At 44.8% G+C, this 14383-nt stretch overlaps 1 protein-coding gene across 1 annotated transcript in view; it reads left to right on the top strand.

The window, feature by feature from the left end:
• Window positions 1–14383, top strand: part of LOC118269148 (uncharacterized) — a 52919-nt gene that overhangs the window by 35640 nt on the left and 2896 nt on the right. Inside the window, exons 26-37 of the mRNA XM_050699364.1 lie at window positions 1199–1347; window positions 6512–6627; window positions 7128–7219; window positions 7603–7692; window positions 8214–8323; window positions 8867–9003; window positions 9087–9227; window positions 9542–9773; window positions 10013–10159; window positions 10240–10363; window positions 10536–10656; window positions 10890–11285. Coding sequence (XP_050555321.1) covers window positions 1199–1347; window positions 6512–6627; window positions 7128–7219; window positions 7603–7692; window positions 8214–8323; window positions 8867–9003; window positions 9087–9227; window positions 9542–9773; window positions 10013–10159; window positions 10240–10363; window positions 10536–10656; window positions 10890–11232 — 1802 coding nt within the window. The 3' untranslated portion in view covers window positions 11233–11285. The remainder of the gene's footprint in view (window positions 1–1198; window positions 1348–6511; window positions 6628–7127; window positions 7220–7602; window positions 7693–8213; window positions 8324–8866; window positions 9004–9086; window positions 9228–9541; window positions 9774–10012; window positions 10160–10239; window positions 10364–10535; window positions 10657–10889; window positions 11286–14383) is intronic.

The raw sequence follows: 14383 nt of genomic DNA, 5'->3' as shown, positions 1-14383 counted from the left end.
CATTGAGAGTCAGTCCAGCGATAAATATTCATAGACTGCCGGCCGATGTCCTCCGCGAACAAAACGAACAGCTAACGCGGGGCTTCCTTGTTAATACTCGTTATTTGGAAACAAATCACAATTTGGGGAGTAGCGCTAAACCGTTCCCACTAAGGAGCAGCTCTCGTCCTTCAGCCGAGAAGAAGGGGACCACAGATATTCAGGAATAATGTACATGTTGGGGTCACTGGGCGGGGCTCGAGAGGGGCAATTATGCAAATAAATTGACAATTTATGTGCGGCCCCTCCGGAGCCTGGAGTCTTGGGAATTATTGCAGCCATTACACTTTATTAACGAACTTAATAAGTCGATGTCGTGCGCAACCACGGAGGCAAGCCACACCGCGGCCATGGCGGCATGTAGCCGAGTGCTCGGGGTAACAACAAACATATACAAGTACATCTAATGACATATTCATGCACACACTTTATAGAAGCAGTCGACACGGTGGTGACGACATGCGGGGCAAATGAAATATTACAACCAGTTTTATCATTGATCGATTCGACAAGTGCGTCAATATTAAAGATTGATATATCGCTAACAAAACAAGTACCTTGACTTATGGGTTGCACCGTATGAGTTCTGCGTGTGCAGCTCGAGCCCGCCTGCCTGCAGCCCGTGCTGGGAACTAACATGTGGTGTATAAGTCCCGCGCTAAACCGACTGTGTGTGGGTACTAATGCTAAGCAGGCTAGGATGTGTGTGTGTGTGTGTGTGTGTGCACACATACATTTTAATCTAAGCAGCAACGACTTCAAAGTGGAGTGTGCTTTCACTTTATAGTCAAGCACATTTTCTATACAAACCCATAAACCCGCTAATATGCTTGCAGCGAAATAAAACGCTAACATGTCTGAGAACATTCAGGTTGCTACGAGCTTGCATCGCTCACACAGACTTTGTGCTATGTTTGTATTCGACGCGGTTTTACACGAGTCACTACTAATCCGAGAAAATGTATTTGAAATATTATTTTTATTCATATATTATTAAAGTAAATAAAGTTAATTATTGCATAAATGGCCTCATACACGTTGTTGGCACTGTTTGATGTGCGATGAATAATAATCATTACCTTGTTAACTGTTGCCGTTGGACGTGTTCATGTCAGTAAACAAATTGAGTGCAAGCGCAGTGTGTTGTGACGTCACACAGACCAGTGGGCGGGCGACGTGCGCGCGCCGGGCGTGGCGCTGCAGGTCGCGCCCAGCGCCGGCGTGCTGGCCGCGCATGCGCGCGCGCCGCTGCACGTCAGCGTGTACGCCGACTGCTGGGGGCTCTACCACGACCAGCTGCTTATACTGGTGCGTCTCATTACTCGACATCTCGCGCGCCTTCTGTACGCTTCTTGGTAATATTCGTTTTGTGGAATGATATCGATCCTTTTTCAAATTTTCTCCTGCTTGGTTTAACAAACATCCAAATTTACATGCGCATGACACCCAGACCCGGAACAACAATTTGTGAATTATACAAAGAGTTGTTCCGTGCGGGAATTGAACTCGTTGCGCAGCCAGTTTCCCAGCCACTGCGCCAACCGTGCAGTCAATTGCTACTAATAAACAAATATCTCTTTTGAAAGGTGAGTAATATTGTCGAAGTATCCGTAATCCATCCGTGGAATATTATACTCGTACATGGTAATACGAATATTGTACGCGCAATAGACGCTAGCCTCGTTATCATAAGTTAACTTTACAAAATATGAAGGTACTCGCAGTGGACAGAGCGGCGGATGATCCGGCGCGCGCGCCCCGCCGCACGGCCCGGCTCTGTCAACAACGCCGCCCTGGACCGCCACATCATTTATTTTGGTGCTTACTGGTCACTAATTGTATAATCAGTCTAAAGAGATCGACTGAGTCACCTACTTTATGAAAAGTCCAAATGTCGCATGGTCAAAATATAATATATGTAACGCTTAGCGTTTTGTAGGTAGAAGAAAATAAAACTAATCGCCACTGCAACGTTAGTGGTTACAGTGGGTAGATAGAAAATAAAATTAAAAAATATTTTAGTTAGAATTTTATATTCAGGTAGGTAGGTAGGTAGTTGTCGGTTGAGCCGGGTGTGAGTTTGAATATCGAGCGCGTAATGAAATCTGGTTCGCTGGTAGAACACCACTATCCTGGTCAGTAGCCGGTAGAGAGGGTAGGTCGCTCGCAGCTCCGCAGTAGTCCAGCCGTAGGTGATGCAGGGTAGGCCCGCTGACGTTGGCGTGAAGGTCACGGAGGTCACGAGGTCCAGCAGACTCGGATAGTAGCGAAGTAGAAGTGGAAGATGGAAGGTAGTCGTTCGAACAGTAGATGTAGGTAGATGATGAACCGTAGGTTGTAGGTAGGTGCTGAGAAGTAGCTGCTGGAAGGTAGCTGATGGAAGGTAGCTGATGGAAGGTAGCTGATGGAACCCTGGAATTCGGTAATTGTCCGTCTTAGAAGGTGTCCGAATCCTTGCCTTGACTGCAACATCCCGATCCCACTAACACGGTCTACTAAAAGGGAAGCAGTGCTCTAGCATTAAGCAGCTATCGAGATGAGGCAGTCCAGGCAGCGTGGTACAATAGCAAAAGAAGTTACTTTGATGATTTGCAGCATTAATTAAATTGAAGTTAACAAAAATTAAAAGTATTAAAATAATTAAAACATGTAGGTAGATACATATTATACTACGGGTAGAATTAAAAATATTAGAACAAAGGAAATGTATGACCTAAGTCAACCGTCAATTTAGATTAACGGGTATTTAGATATTTAGATGACAATATAGCAATTAGGTACTATATTAGCCCTTCAAACACATAACAACACAAAACATTACTAAATTACTTTTAAACATTAGTTACTGATATAAAACATTACGAGACACAATTACTAACAAAGAACAATGAAAAATAGCAAATCATGCAGCGATTAGGTAGCTAATAAGCAGTAAGGATTTGTTTTGCAACACTCACCCGATCTGGGGTTAACACTGAATTTAATAGTAATAAGCACTTGGTAGAAATTGAGGTACGGATAATTGTTTGATTTTATAAATTAAATTAATTAAAATAATTGTAATTCGCGACACTGTTGCGGTAGGTGACTTTCTTCTGTCGCGGTTGCGTGGTAGTTCGGGATGATTCTAGTCGGTTGCCTAATATAGCTTCTCGCCGGCGCCAGGGAATACTAAGTACTAGCGCGGCGAGTCGCAGTCTAGGTGGAGGGGATCGTGCCGAACCGGTTACCGTGCCGCGGCAAGTAGCTATCGCAGCGCGCGGCGCGCGGGTATTCAGGTATTTTTTGTAATGATTAGTTTTTTTCTCTCTGTTTAGGTAGGGTAGGTGTGATATTTATTATTTCTTTGTTCACGAAATATTCAAAATAACGTGCAACGTTACAGTACCCCCCTTTTTAGCGTAGGATTTTCCCTAGAGAAAATCCGCTGCCTTCGCTCTTGCTAACAACTGACCTGAGTTACTCTTTCATTCATCTTCATTCATAATCCAATCATCCCTCACTTTTCATTATTCCTAACATTAACTAGCCGACATCACATTTGACATCTGTGCGTCAGCGTCCTTTCGACCTGAGTGTTCTATTTGTAGTGCACAGAACACTCACTCAGTTCAGTTATGGCTGATAGAGGATTAAGCTGTAATAGAGCGATTACTAACTACACATGACTACTAATTGATAGATTAGGAAAGATAAATAAATAAGTTATGTTTGTGATTAAGGCTTATTTATAGAGTAATCAACCGCTCTTGCAAAGGCTTATTTAAGGAGTTGCACCGCTCCGTAGAATACCAAAGGTGTAGGGCCTTTAGCATACATAACCGTAGGGATCTATGGGGTAGAACCATGATCAAGTTTTATTTATAACCATCGGTGTAGGGCCGATGGTCATAGTATATTTAATATGATAGTAATATAATACAATGAATGGGGTAGGCCATCATCATATAAACTATTGGGGTAGACCAATAGATGTAGAATAGGGAGGGAATAGTCATGTGTGGTAGTAGTAAGTGGGTAGGTATAGAATTTAGTGCATATGTAGGTAGTTTTAGTTAACTTTAAAATTTTATTTAAAAATGTGTATATTTAGCTATAATCCACGTAGTTTTAGTTATAAAAATTTTAGTATTTAGTAGCTAGTTTTGATAGTTTAAAAAGATTTCGATAGTTTAAAAGTATTTAGTTGATAGTTTAAAATATTTAGTTTACTTTAGTCAATAGTTTAAAATATTTAGTCTGTTTTTTATTTACATAGCTGTAGTTACTTCTAATAAAATGATAATAAAAAATAATTTAGTTATAAGAAGGTAAAGTAGAAGATAATTTAACTAGCTTTTCCGAAGTTCGATAACCGAACTACCAGCAGTACCACCACGAACAGTAACTTTATAGTCGTCTTCAGCATTTTGTAACAATAAAAATTTAATATGGTAGGACATGATAAAAATTTGAATAGAAAACCGCAGCGAAATGTGTGTTGCAAAACGAAAAAGAAAAATCTAAAGAGGCACAATATAAGTAGGTAACACAATTTAAAACACAAAATTATGCAAAATCAGCAGAAAATCAGTCTACCAATGTGTGAAATAAAAAATTATTACAATAAAAAAATTTGAAGGTAGGTGTAGAAAAATTCACAATTGGTATCCTGTGATTGAGAATTAATCTTAACACTACTGTTAGAAAGCCAACACCACAAAAACCACAAAATGAATAGCTTACCAAAACTCTATACGGCTCGATATTCTACCTAATTGGGCGCCATTGTAACGCTTAGCGTTTTGTAGGTAGATAAAATAAACTTATGCGCCACTGTAACGTTAGTGGTTACAGTGGGTAGATAGAAATATAAAATGAAAAAATTATTTTTAGTTAGGAATTTTTATATTCAGGTAGGTAGGTAGGTAGTTGTCGGTTGAGCCGGGTGTGAGTTTGAATATCGAGCGCGTAATGAAATCTAGTTCGCCGGTAGAAACACCACTATCCTGTCAGTAGCCGGTTGTGAGGGTAGGTCGCTCGCAGCTCCGCAGTAGTCCCGCCGTAGGTGATGCAGGGTAGGCCCGCTGACGTTGGCGTGAAGGTCACGGAGGTCACGAGGTCCAGCAGACTCGGATAGTAGCGAAGTAGAAGTGGAAGATGGAAGGTAGTCGGTCGAATGGTAGATGTAGGTAGATGATGAACCGTAGATTGTAGGTAGGTGCTGAGAAGTAGCTGCTGGAAGGTAGCTGATGGAAGGTAGCTGATGGAACCCTGGAATTCGGTAATTGTCCGTCTTAGAAGGTGTCCGAATCCTTGCCTTGACTGCAACATCCCGATCCCACTAACACGGTCTACTAAAGGGAAGCAGTGTTCTAGCACTAAGCAGCTATCGAGATGAGGCAGTCCAGGCAGCGTGGTACAATAGCAAAAGAAGTTACTTTGATGATTTGCAGGATTAATTAAATTGAAGTTAACAAAAATTAAAAGTATTAAAATAATTAAAACATGTAGGTAGATACATATTATACTACGGGTAGAATTAAAAATATTAGAACAAAGGAAATGTATGACCTAAGTCAACCGTCAATTTAGATTAACGGGTATTTAGATATTTAGATGACAATATAGCATTTAGGTACTATATTAGCCCTTTAAACACATAACAACACAAAACATTACTAAATTACTTTTAAACATTAGTTACTGATATAAAACATTACGAGACACAATTACTAACAAAGAACAATGAAAAATAGCAAATCATGCAGCGATTAGGTAGCTAATAAGCAGTAAGGATTTGTTTTGCAACACTCACCCGATCTGGGGTTAACACTGAATTTAATAGTAATAAGCACTTGGTAGAAATTGAGGTACGGATAATTGTTTGATTTTATAAATTAAATTAATTAAAATAATTGTAATTCGCGACACTGTTGCGGTAGGTGACTTTCTTCTGTCGCGGTTGCGTGGTAGTTCGGGATGATTCTAGTCGGTTGCCTAATATAGCTTCTCGCCGGCGCCAGGGAATACTAAGTACTAGCGCGGCGAGTCGCAGTCTAGGTGGAGGGGATCGTGCCGAACCGGTTACCGTGCCGCGGCAGGTAGCTAACGCAGCGCGCGGCGCGCGGGTATTTAGGTATTTTTTTGTAATGATTATTCTTTCTGTTTAGGTAGGGTAGGTGTGATATTTATTATTTCTTTGTTCACGAAATATTCAAAATAACGTGCAACGTTACATATAAACAAAACATTTTGAACACTTACTCAACACATTTTATGTATATGTTATGAAATAAAGGTTGTCGCGAGATTTACGTAGCTGTTCTCATTTAATGAATGCCACCAAATTGCTTAATTTACTAATATGAATCTCGATTTAGTCAAAGTATTATTGTGTACGTTTCGGCTCGTAGCGCTAAGCAACGCTCACTTGAGATGACTGTACAGCAGTACAGCAGACAGTGAGATAGTGAGACAGTAACTCCAATAGATCGACAACATCGAGCCGATAGTGCTGGACGTGTGGGTGGAGGCGGTGGGCGCCCCGCTGCAGCTGGCCATCGCCGCGCCGCCCGCGCCCAGCCTGGACGACATCCCCACCATGTGGTACGTGGCTACATTATAGTCGACAGGACTGACTTAGAATATGTGTATTGGTGTGGATCTTTCAAAAACCTCTTGATGTCATTCATTCGTCAATGCTCTACGCAGTCTCACGTTACAATGATATTTTCTAATCCAGTAATTACAAACTGTAACTATGTTTACTCGATGTGACTAAGGAATCGGTCGTAAACAGCAACCGATCTTATTTACTCTCACTACGTTGCATCTGTCAGAATTGACTTCTTGGATCGTGCGGACTCTAATTACAAATGTAATCGGCTGCAGCTACAACCTCGCGCGTCTGTCGCTCTCCGGAACCGTGTATATGTGCGTCAGGAATTCCACGTGGCACAATTATACACAATACCTACGAGTAGAATTATGTTGAATTACAAAATTGTAAACCCGCACAATCCTGTGTCCTGTCGCACTCGAGCCCACATTTGTCTAACCCACAACAGATATTCTGCCGCAGTACACGTGTGTGTGTGTGTGTGCAGGATGTCTGCGTCGGACGCGCGCCGCGTGCTGCGCGCCCGCAACACGTCGCGCGCGCCGCTGCTCGTGCACGCGTACACCGCCGCCAGCTACGGTATCTCACCCTCTGCTCAGTACAGGCTCTGCGTCCGATATTATTCACTCGTATTTTCTCTTTGCGCAAAACAACTGAAGTAGTTTAGGAAAATAACCTTATGCCGAATAAAACAAAATAACTTTTACATAAAAAAAATACGTGAAATAAAATAATGTTTAGCTTTATTTAAATTAAAATGCGTCCCATCTACTCATGGCAAAAGCAAGTCATTCAATATAATGATGATATCGGATGACGAATACGAACTACATGTAACTTGATGCTTGTTATTCACGTTTGGTTCATAATCTGTTCACACCACCACAGTATATTTGTGCTAAGCTATGACTAGAGCTTCAATAGTGGGGGACAGTGAGTGGTAACATGTGACTGTCGCACAGAGTACCCGCAGGACGAGCTGCCGTTCCGGCTGTACATCCGCTACTACGACGTGCCGCCGCGCTCCTGCTCCTGCGTCACCGCGTTCCAGGGTGAGTAGTCTGCACGTACATATTATGTACATACATATATGTGTATGTGTACGTATTATATTATACATATTATATAACTATATGTATTAGTCCGTGTTCGTATGCATATTATACAGTATGGAGATCGTTCATATAACTTAAATGAAACTACTAGTAGTACTCGTCCACAGAAGCATAATTCAACCAAATACTTCAACGAAAACAGAAAAAATATGAAATTTTCATTCAAATTTAATAAATCAAATATTTAATTCTGTATGAACAGCTCCATGTACCTTGACCACAGGCAAGCTGCAATGTTGTAGGTTGTCTAGGAATGTTACGGACATGCGGCGCGGCTGCTATAATGCCGTATTTGTAAAAGGTGTTTAAATTAGCTCAAAGAGAATAATACACTTTTTGGCTTACCTACTAATTTTTTTATATTGTCAGCCATGATGATAACAAATATGTGGTTCTAATTAAGTCATAAGAGGTGTCCCCACACGGTATATGTATGCAATATATGCGCTGCGTTGTAGCGGAGCTGGCGGGCGAGTCGAGCGACTCGTGCTCCTTCGTGGAGGTGGAGACCGGCTTCGACATCTACCTCGCGCCCGACTGCGGCCCGCAGACTGACGGCTACTACTCGGTACGTAACCTTTCAGACTCAGCGTGACGTGTATCGTTTGTGCCCAGTTATTTTAAGCAGACATCTTGAAATATTTATTAAAATCATATCAGGTGACGGCAATTTAGTGAACCGTGCAAAATATTAACCAATCCGTATTCGTTATCCCTTCGTGTGACAGTCCAATAGTAAGAAATCCGTGACTTTATAACCATCATAAATATGTACCTTTACCCGACACAACATTGCACATGCATTGTCAGCAGTTATACCTACGACCGCATTTCTACTCGGTTAGTAGAACACACAATAAGTCTAATAGAAAAGTTATAGAGAATTGAAGTTCTTCGAACAGACTTTAAAGTAATTTGTGGCATACATTTATGGTGTATTCGTATTCGCGAATGTCTACCATCTAATGTATAGATATGGCTTCATTGATAAAATAAATAATACTTGTATTTGTATTTTTTTAATATGGCATTCGTTACATCACTTATCCTGCTCTTTTTTCTGTAATTTTAAAGTTAATTCAGTGATGGCGGCGTGTGCCGGTGTCCGCAGGTGACGCCCGAGGTGTGCACGCTGCCGCCCGGACACTGCGCCGACTGGGAGCTGGCGCTGGCCGCGCCGCAGCACGACGCGGAGCGCGCGCCCGACGTCGACCTGTTGCTGCGCCTGCAGCCGCTGCAGTACGCGGGGTGAGGGCATCGCGCGGCCTCTATACGGGCGTCTAGCAGTCGGTGAGGCGGGGACCGCGGGGTTCTGACACTGGTGTGCGCAGGCCGAGCTGGTGGCGCCCCGAGCCGCCGCCGCAGCGGGTGCGCCTGCGCCAGGTGGAGCGCGCCGGCAGCCTGCGCGTGTCGTGTCGCGAGCTCCGCGTGCGTCTCTGTGCACTCGACCTTCCATACGGAGACGTGCTAAGGTGTGCTTACACCGTACGATATCCTCCTACCAACTGTGTAACTCGACAAACTCAACACAGAACACATACAAGTATTAGAGCTATATTACATAATATTTTATAATATATTTACAATAATATATTTCATCAATTGCCTGGATTATGTTGCATACATTTAGTAATTTTAGGCTCAGGCAAAGGAAGTATGGCAAGATTCTTGTACCCTTTTTCAAATTATTCGTTACTCGTAAAAATAGAGAGTTTTTAGGGAATTCAAAGGCTTTTATCTAAAAAGTGTTACATGGTCCAGTATGATTGAGCCGTGGCGTCCTCAGGGTCCGCAAGCGCTTCCACGTGATGAACGTGGGCAGCGGCGTGCTGGAGCTGGGCGCGGAGACGGAGGCGCCGTGGTGCGTGGTGCGCGAGCACACGGCGGCGGCGCCCGACGAGCTGCCGCGCCGCGCGCTCAGCCGCGGCCCGTGCGGCGCCGGCTGCGGCTGCCAGCTGCGTCTGTCCGCGCGCCACCGCGCCGACCCGCTGCGCCTCGAGCCCACCTCCTGTGTAGAGGTGCCACGCCCACCTTCATTTCAACTGATTTCTTGTTTCAACTTACTGACTGCACCTGCTTCTGGAGACACAATGTACTTTCTTCGTAATGTGTTTCGTTACATTTTGCACAGTGCTAGCAACAAACAATAATTCGTCATCACTTTGTAAGCATTAGTAGTACGTTAGTTATACATAATATTACTGTTGATTTTAACACAAACCTAGCATAGCAACGTAAAATTTGAAATGCTGCACAGATGTGTGTGGAGGTGGCAGTGAACACGAGCCAGGTGTGGCCCGCGGCGGCCGCGGCGTCGGCCGGGCCCTGCCAGGCGCCCGTGTACCCGCCGCGCAGCGTCACTGCTACGCCACTGCACATATTCGACGATGACAACGTCCTAAAAGTACCACCTTGTTCCAATGTATGCACCGACGGTTAGCAGCTGACTGCGACGAGGCTCTCACAACCTGTTCCATTCCGCAGACGGTCCAACTGGTGCTGGACCTGGAGTTCCCGATACTGTGCGTGCAGCCTGCCGTCATCGACTTCGGCGTGGTGGCCGACGGAGATACCAGGAAGATGTACTTCAGCGTGTCCCACACTAGCAGTAAGCCCGCGGCTTCTACCTACTACAGCATTCGCATTGTTTTGTCCTCTTCGAAGTAACCGTCCTCGACACGTAGTAACCGTGGCAGCAATACATTTCAGACCATACAACAATGATTTACAATGGCAATGGCGAAATGTAACAAAATCCTAATTTATTATTTACATTCCAGCCACCATGACCCTGGACATTGCAACGCAATGGGTGGGTGGCCGCGAGTTTAGAATTTGGCCACCATTTTTAAGGATAGCCCCTGGATGCAGCGCTAATGTATACCTGCAATATACGGCTATGTATGTAATATTCGTATTGTTTGTTATAAATTTCGTAACTTAAAATTTGTAGAGCGGCAGATGTCAAAAGTGACTTCTTATTGTGTGACGATTATAATATTTCGCTAGTTTTAAATACTGACATTAAATTACGCAAGTCCGATTATGTTAACATTTACTAATTTGTTTCATCCAGTCACTTCTTGGTTAATACTTTCGTTTTGCCAACTCTTGACTCATTGAATATGACACAGATGGCGAGCAGCTCCATCCGAGGGATGCGCGCACGTGTTCGTATGCTGTGGGGCGGGGCAGGCTTTGAAGGCACGCGACTCACAGCCCGGGCAGGTTGGGCACGCTGGGCAGCCCGGGCAGGTTGGGTGGACTGGGCAGCCCGAGCAGACTGCCAAGGCCCCGGAGGCCGCGTGCCTGGCCCTGGGGCAGGAGCTGGCGCGCGCGGCGTGGTGTCGCGCGGCGGTGTCGGTGCGCGCGGCGCCGGCGCGCGACCACAAGTTCCACCAGACGCAGCACGACCACACGGACGACGCGTGCCTGCTGCCGCCCAACGCCGCGCTCTACGCCACACATTCCCTTTGAATACGACGATTGACTCGGCTCTGGAAAATGTTACGAAAAGGCTTTGTGTTTAGGTAGTTAAGTCTCGCTGTTGTTATTTTTTGATGTATACTATAATAAATGAGTCACTCCAAATGTAGTTTCAAAACATTCAGTACTTGCGTTTAAATAACCGAGAATATCATCATTAACATGACGTCACATTTATCACACATCATACGTATTAATAAAATTAAATATAACTACTGCTTGGAGTTGGGATGAGTTCAAGATAAACTCTAAGATGTAGAGTAAAAAGATATATTTAAACACTGGGACAACTACTAAACCTAATGAAGTGAATGCGATGCGATGGAGTCGCGTCCGTTTTCGTGAACGTACTAACTGTTTAACTGAACGAGTAAATAAAACTTTCATAACATATTGCGTTGTGTCACAATTTCGCTGACATGATCGGTGATTGACTCGAATTACTACTGTCGTCGTTTATCTTTACTTAATGGCATTTAATCATAGTTATTTAACATTTTATTACTTTTCCATATTCTAGCCTGAAACCAATGATGTCCTAGTTCAGGAACCTACCATGTAGCAGTTTTATCGTGTTTGGTTCTACGGCGTAGCTTAATTCCATGTAGCAGTCGTTCTACCTCGTAGAATGGTTCTACGGCGTAGCTAAGCAAGTAACTCGTAGCTATTTCTACGGCGTAGCTTAATTCTATGTAGCAGTGTCGTACTACCTCGTAGCTTGGTTCTACGGCGTAGCTTAATTCTATGTAGCAGTTTCTACCTCGTAACTATTCTACGGCGTAGCTTAATTCTATAAAACTGACCAATTACGCCGAAACTACTGTATGGATTTCAAGTTTGGTATACAGACAGGGTATGAGCTGTTTTGGCGTATAGGACACCTCTCCTGGGGCCTAACGGGACGCTGGCACACACCGCGGTAGAGAAGGCAAACCTGTTTGCTTCTCTATTTGCGGAATCTTCACGTCTTGATACTGGTGGCGCTATACCTCCTTCTCTAAATAACCTATGCGAGACGAAAATGTCGAAAATTCGCATCCGACAGCAGGAGGTGTATAAGACGTTGCGTAATCTCGACGTGAACAAGGCCAGTGGCCCCGACGGAATCCCGGCCGTTTTTAAAAACCTGTGCGCCTGAGTTGTCTCCAATCTTGACACGCCTGTTTCGACTTTCCTTGGAGACTGGTCAAGTGCCGGTTGCATGGAAGCTAGCCAACGTGCAGCCTGTGCCCAAAAAGGTAGTCGTGCCGACCCTATCAATTACCGACCAATCTCAGTCACGTCCATACTCTGTAAGAGTATGGAACGTGTACTAAACAACAGGCTCCTGGCATACCTTGAAGGTAACGACCTCCTCAGCGATCAGCAGTATGGGTTTCGGCGCAACCGATCCACTGGGGACCTTCTTGCGTATGCCACCCACATTTGGAGCGAGGCCATAGAGAAGCACGGGGAGGCAATAGCGGTCTCACTCGATATATCGAAGGCCTTTGACAGGGTTTGGCACGACAGCCTTATCGGCAAGCTTCCTGCATATGGACTTCCCGCTGATCTGTGCAGATGGATTGCAGACTTCCTGAGGGATCGGTCAATTCGAGTAGTCATCGATGGCTGCTCGTCTGACCAATTTGGTATCAACGCCGGAGTCCCTCAGGGGTCAGTACTTTCAGCAACGCTCTTTTTGCTGCACATCAACGACCTGCTTAAGCCCGGTATCTTTGGGTATGCAGATGACAGCACAGTTGTTGAAAGGTATGTGTCCGATGCGCGGACTAGCGGAACACAGATCCAGTCTCTAAGAGAATCCATGGTCGAACGGTTGAACTCGTCCTTGAAGGCGGTCTCCGATTGGGGTGACGCCAACTTGGTTAATTTCAACGCTACCAAAACCCAGGCGTGTCTATTCTCTGTCAAACGGAGTCAATTTCCGCTGGCTCCTACTTTCCGAAATGTATCCGTTCTAATATCGGATCATCTAGAGCTTCTGGGCGTAACTCTATCGCCAACGCTAAACTTCGGCTCTTATATAGAGTCGAAGGCGCATCTGGCTGGTAGGAAGTTGGGTATCCTCTCGAAGGTGAGACGGTACTTCACACCGAAACAACTGCTGAGCCTGTACCAAGCGCAGGTTCGGTCATGTATGGAGTACTGTTCTCACCTTTGGGACGGCTCGGCTAAATGCCAGCTAGATGCGCTCGAACACATTGAAAGGCGTGCCAAGAAGCTCATCAACGATGATGCGCTTGTGGAGGCCCGGCTTCAAAGCCTTGAACACAGGCGCAAGGTCGCAAGCCTTTCCGTTTTTTACCGGATACATTTCGGAGAGTGTGCGGGGGAATTGCACAACTTGATTCCCCCTAGTCCTTTTCATCATCGAACCACAAGACAATCGGCGAGGCGTCACCGCTTCATGGTAGATATCCCACCCACTCGCACGAAGCGCTTCGCTTCAAGCTTCCTTGTGCGAACTGCTAGGGAGTGGAACTCCTTGCCGGAGTCTGTGTTTCATGATGGGTATAACCTGGGTGTCTTCAAGGCCCGAGTGAATAGGTTGCTTATGGGCAGACGTGCTCCACCGTAGGCCGCATCATCACTTACCATCAGGTGAGATAGCGGTCAAACGTCGACCCATTAAATGTAAAAAAAGTGTCGTTCTACCTCGTAGCTAGGTTCTACGGCGTAGCTTAATTCTATGTAGCAGTGTCGTAATACCTCGTAGCTTGGTTCTACGGCGTAGCTTAATTCCATGTAGCAGTGTCGTTCTACCTCGTAGCTTGGTTCTACGGCGTAGCTTAATTCTATGTAGCAGTGTCGTTCTACCTCGTAGCTTGGTTCTACGGCGTAGCTTAATTCTATGTAGCAGTGTCGTTCTACCTCGTAGCTTGGTTCTACGGCGTAGCTTAATTCTATGTAGCAGTGTCGTTCTACCTCGTAGCTTGGTTCTACGGCGTAGCTTAATTCTATGTAGCAGTGTCGTTCTACCTCGTAGCTTGGTTCTACGGCGTAGCTTAATTCCATGTAGCAGTGTCGTTCTACCTCGTAGCTTGGTTCTACGGCGTAGCTTAATTCTATGTGTCGGTGTCGTTCTGCCTCGTAGCTTGGTTCTACGGCGTAGCAAGTCTACGTGGTAGTATCTTTCTAC

Source organism: Spodoptera frugiperda, chromosome 2 (assembly GCF_023101765.2).
Source record: "Spodoptera frugiperda isolate SF20-4 chromosome 2, AGI-APGP_CSIRO_Sfru_2.0, whole genome shotgun sequence".
In the NCBI taxonomy this organism is placed as follows: domain Eukaryota; kingdom Metazoa; phylum Arthropoda; class Insecta; order Lepidoptera; family Noctuidae; genus Spodoptera; species Spodoptera frugiperda.
The sequence above is the reverse complement of the archived record's forward strand: the minus strand, read 5'-3'. Positions and strand labels throughout refer to the sequence as shown.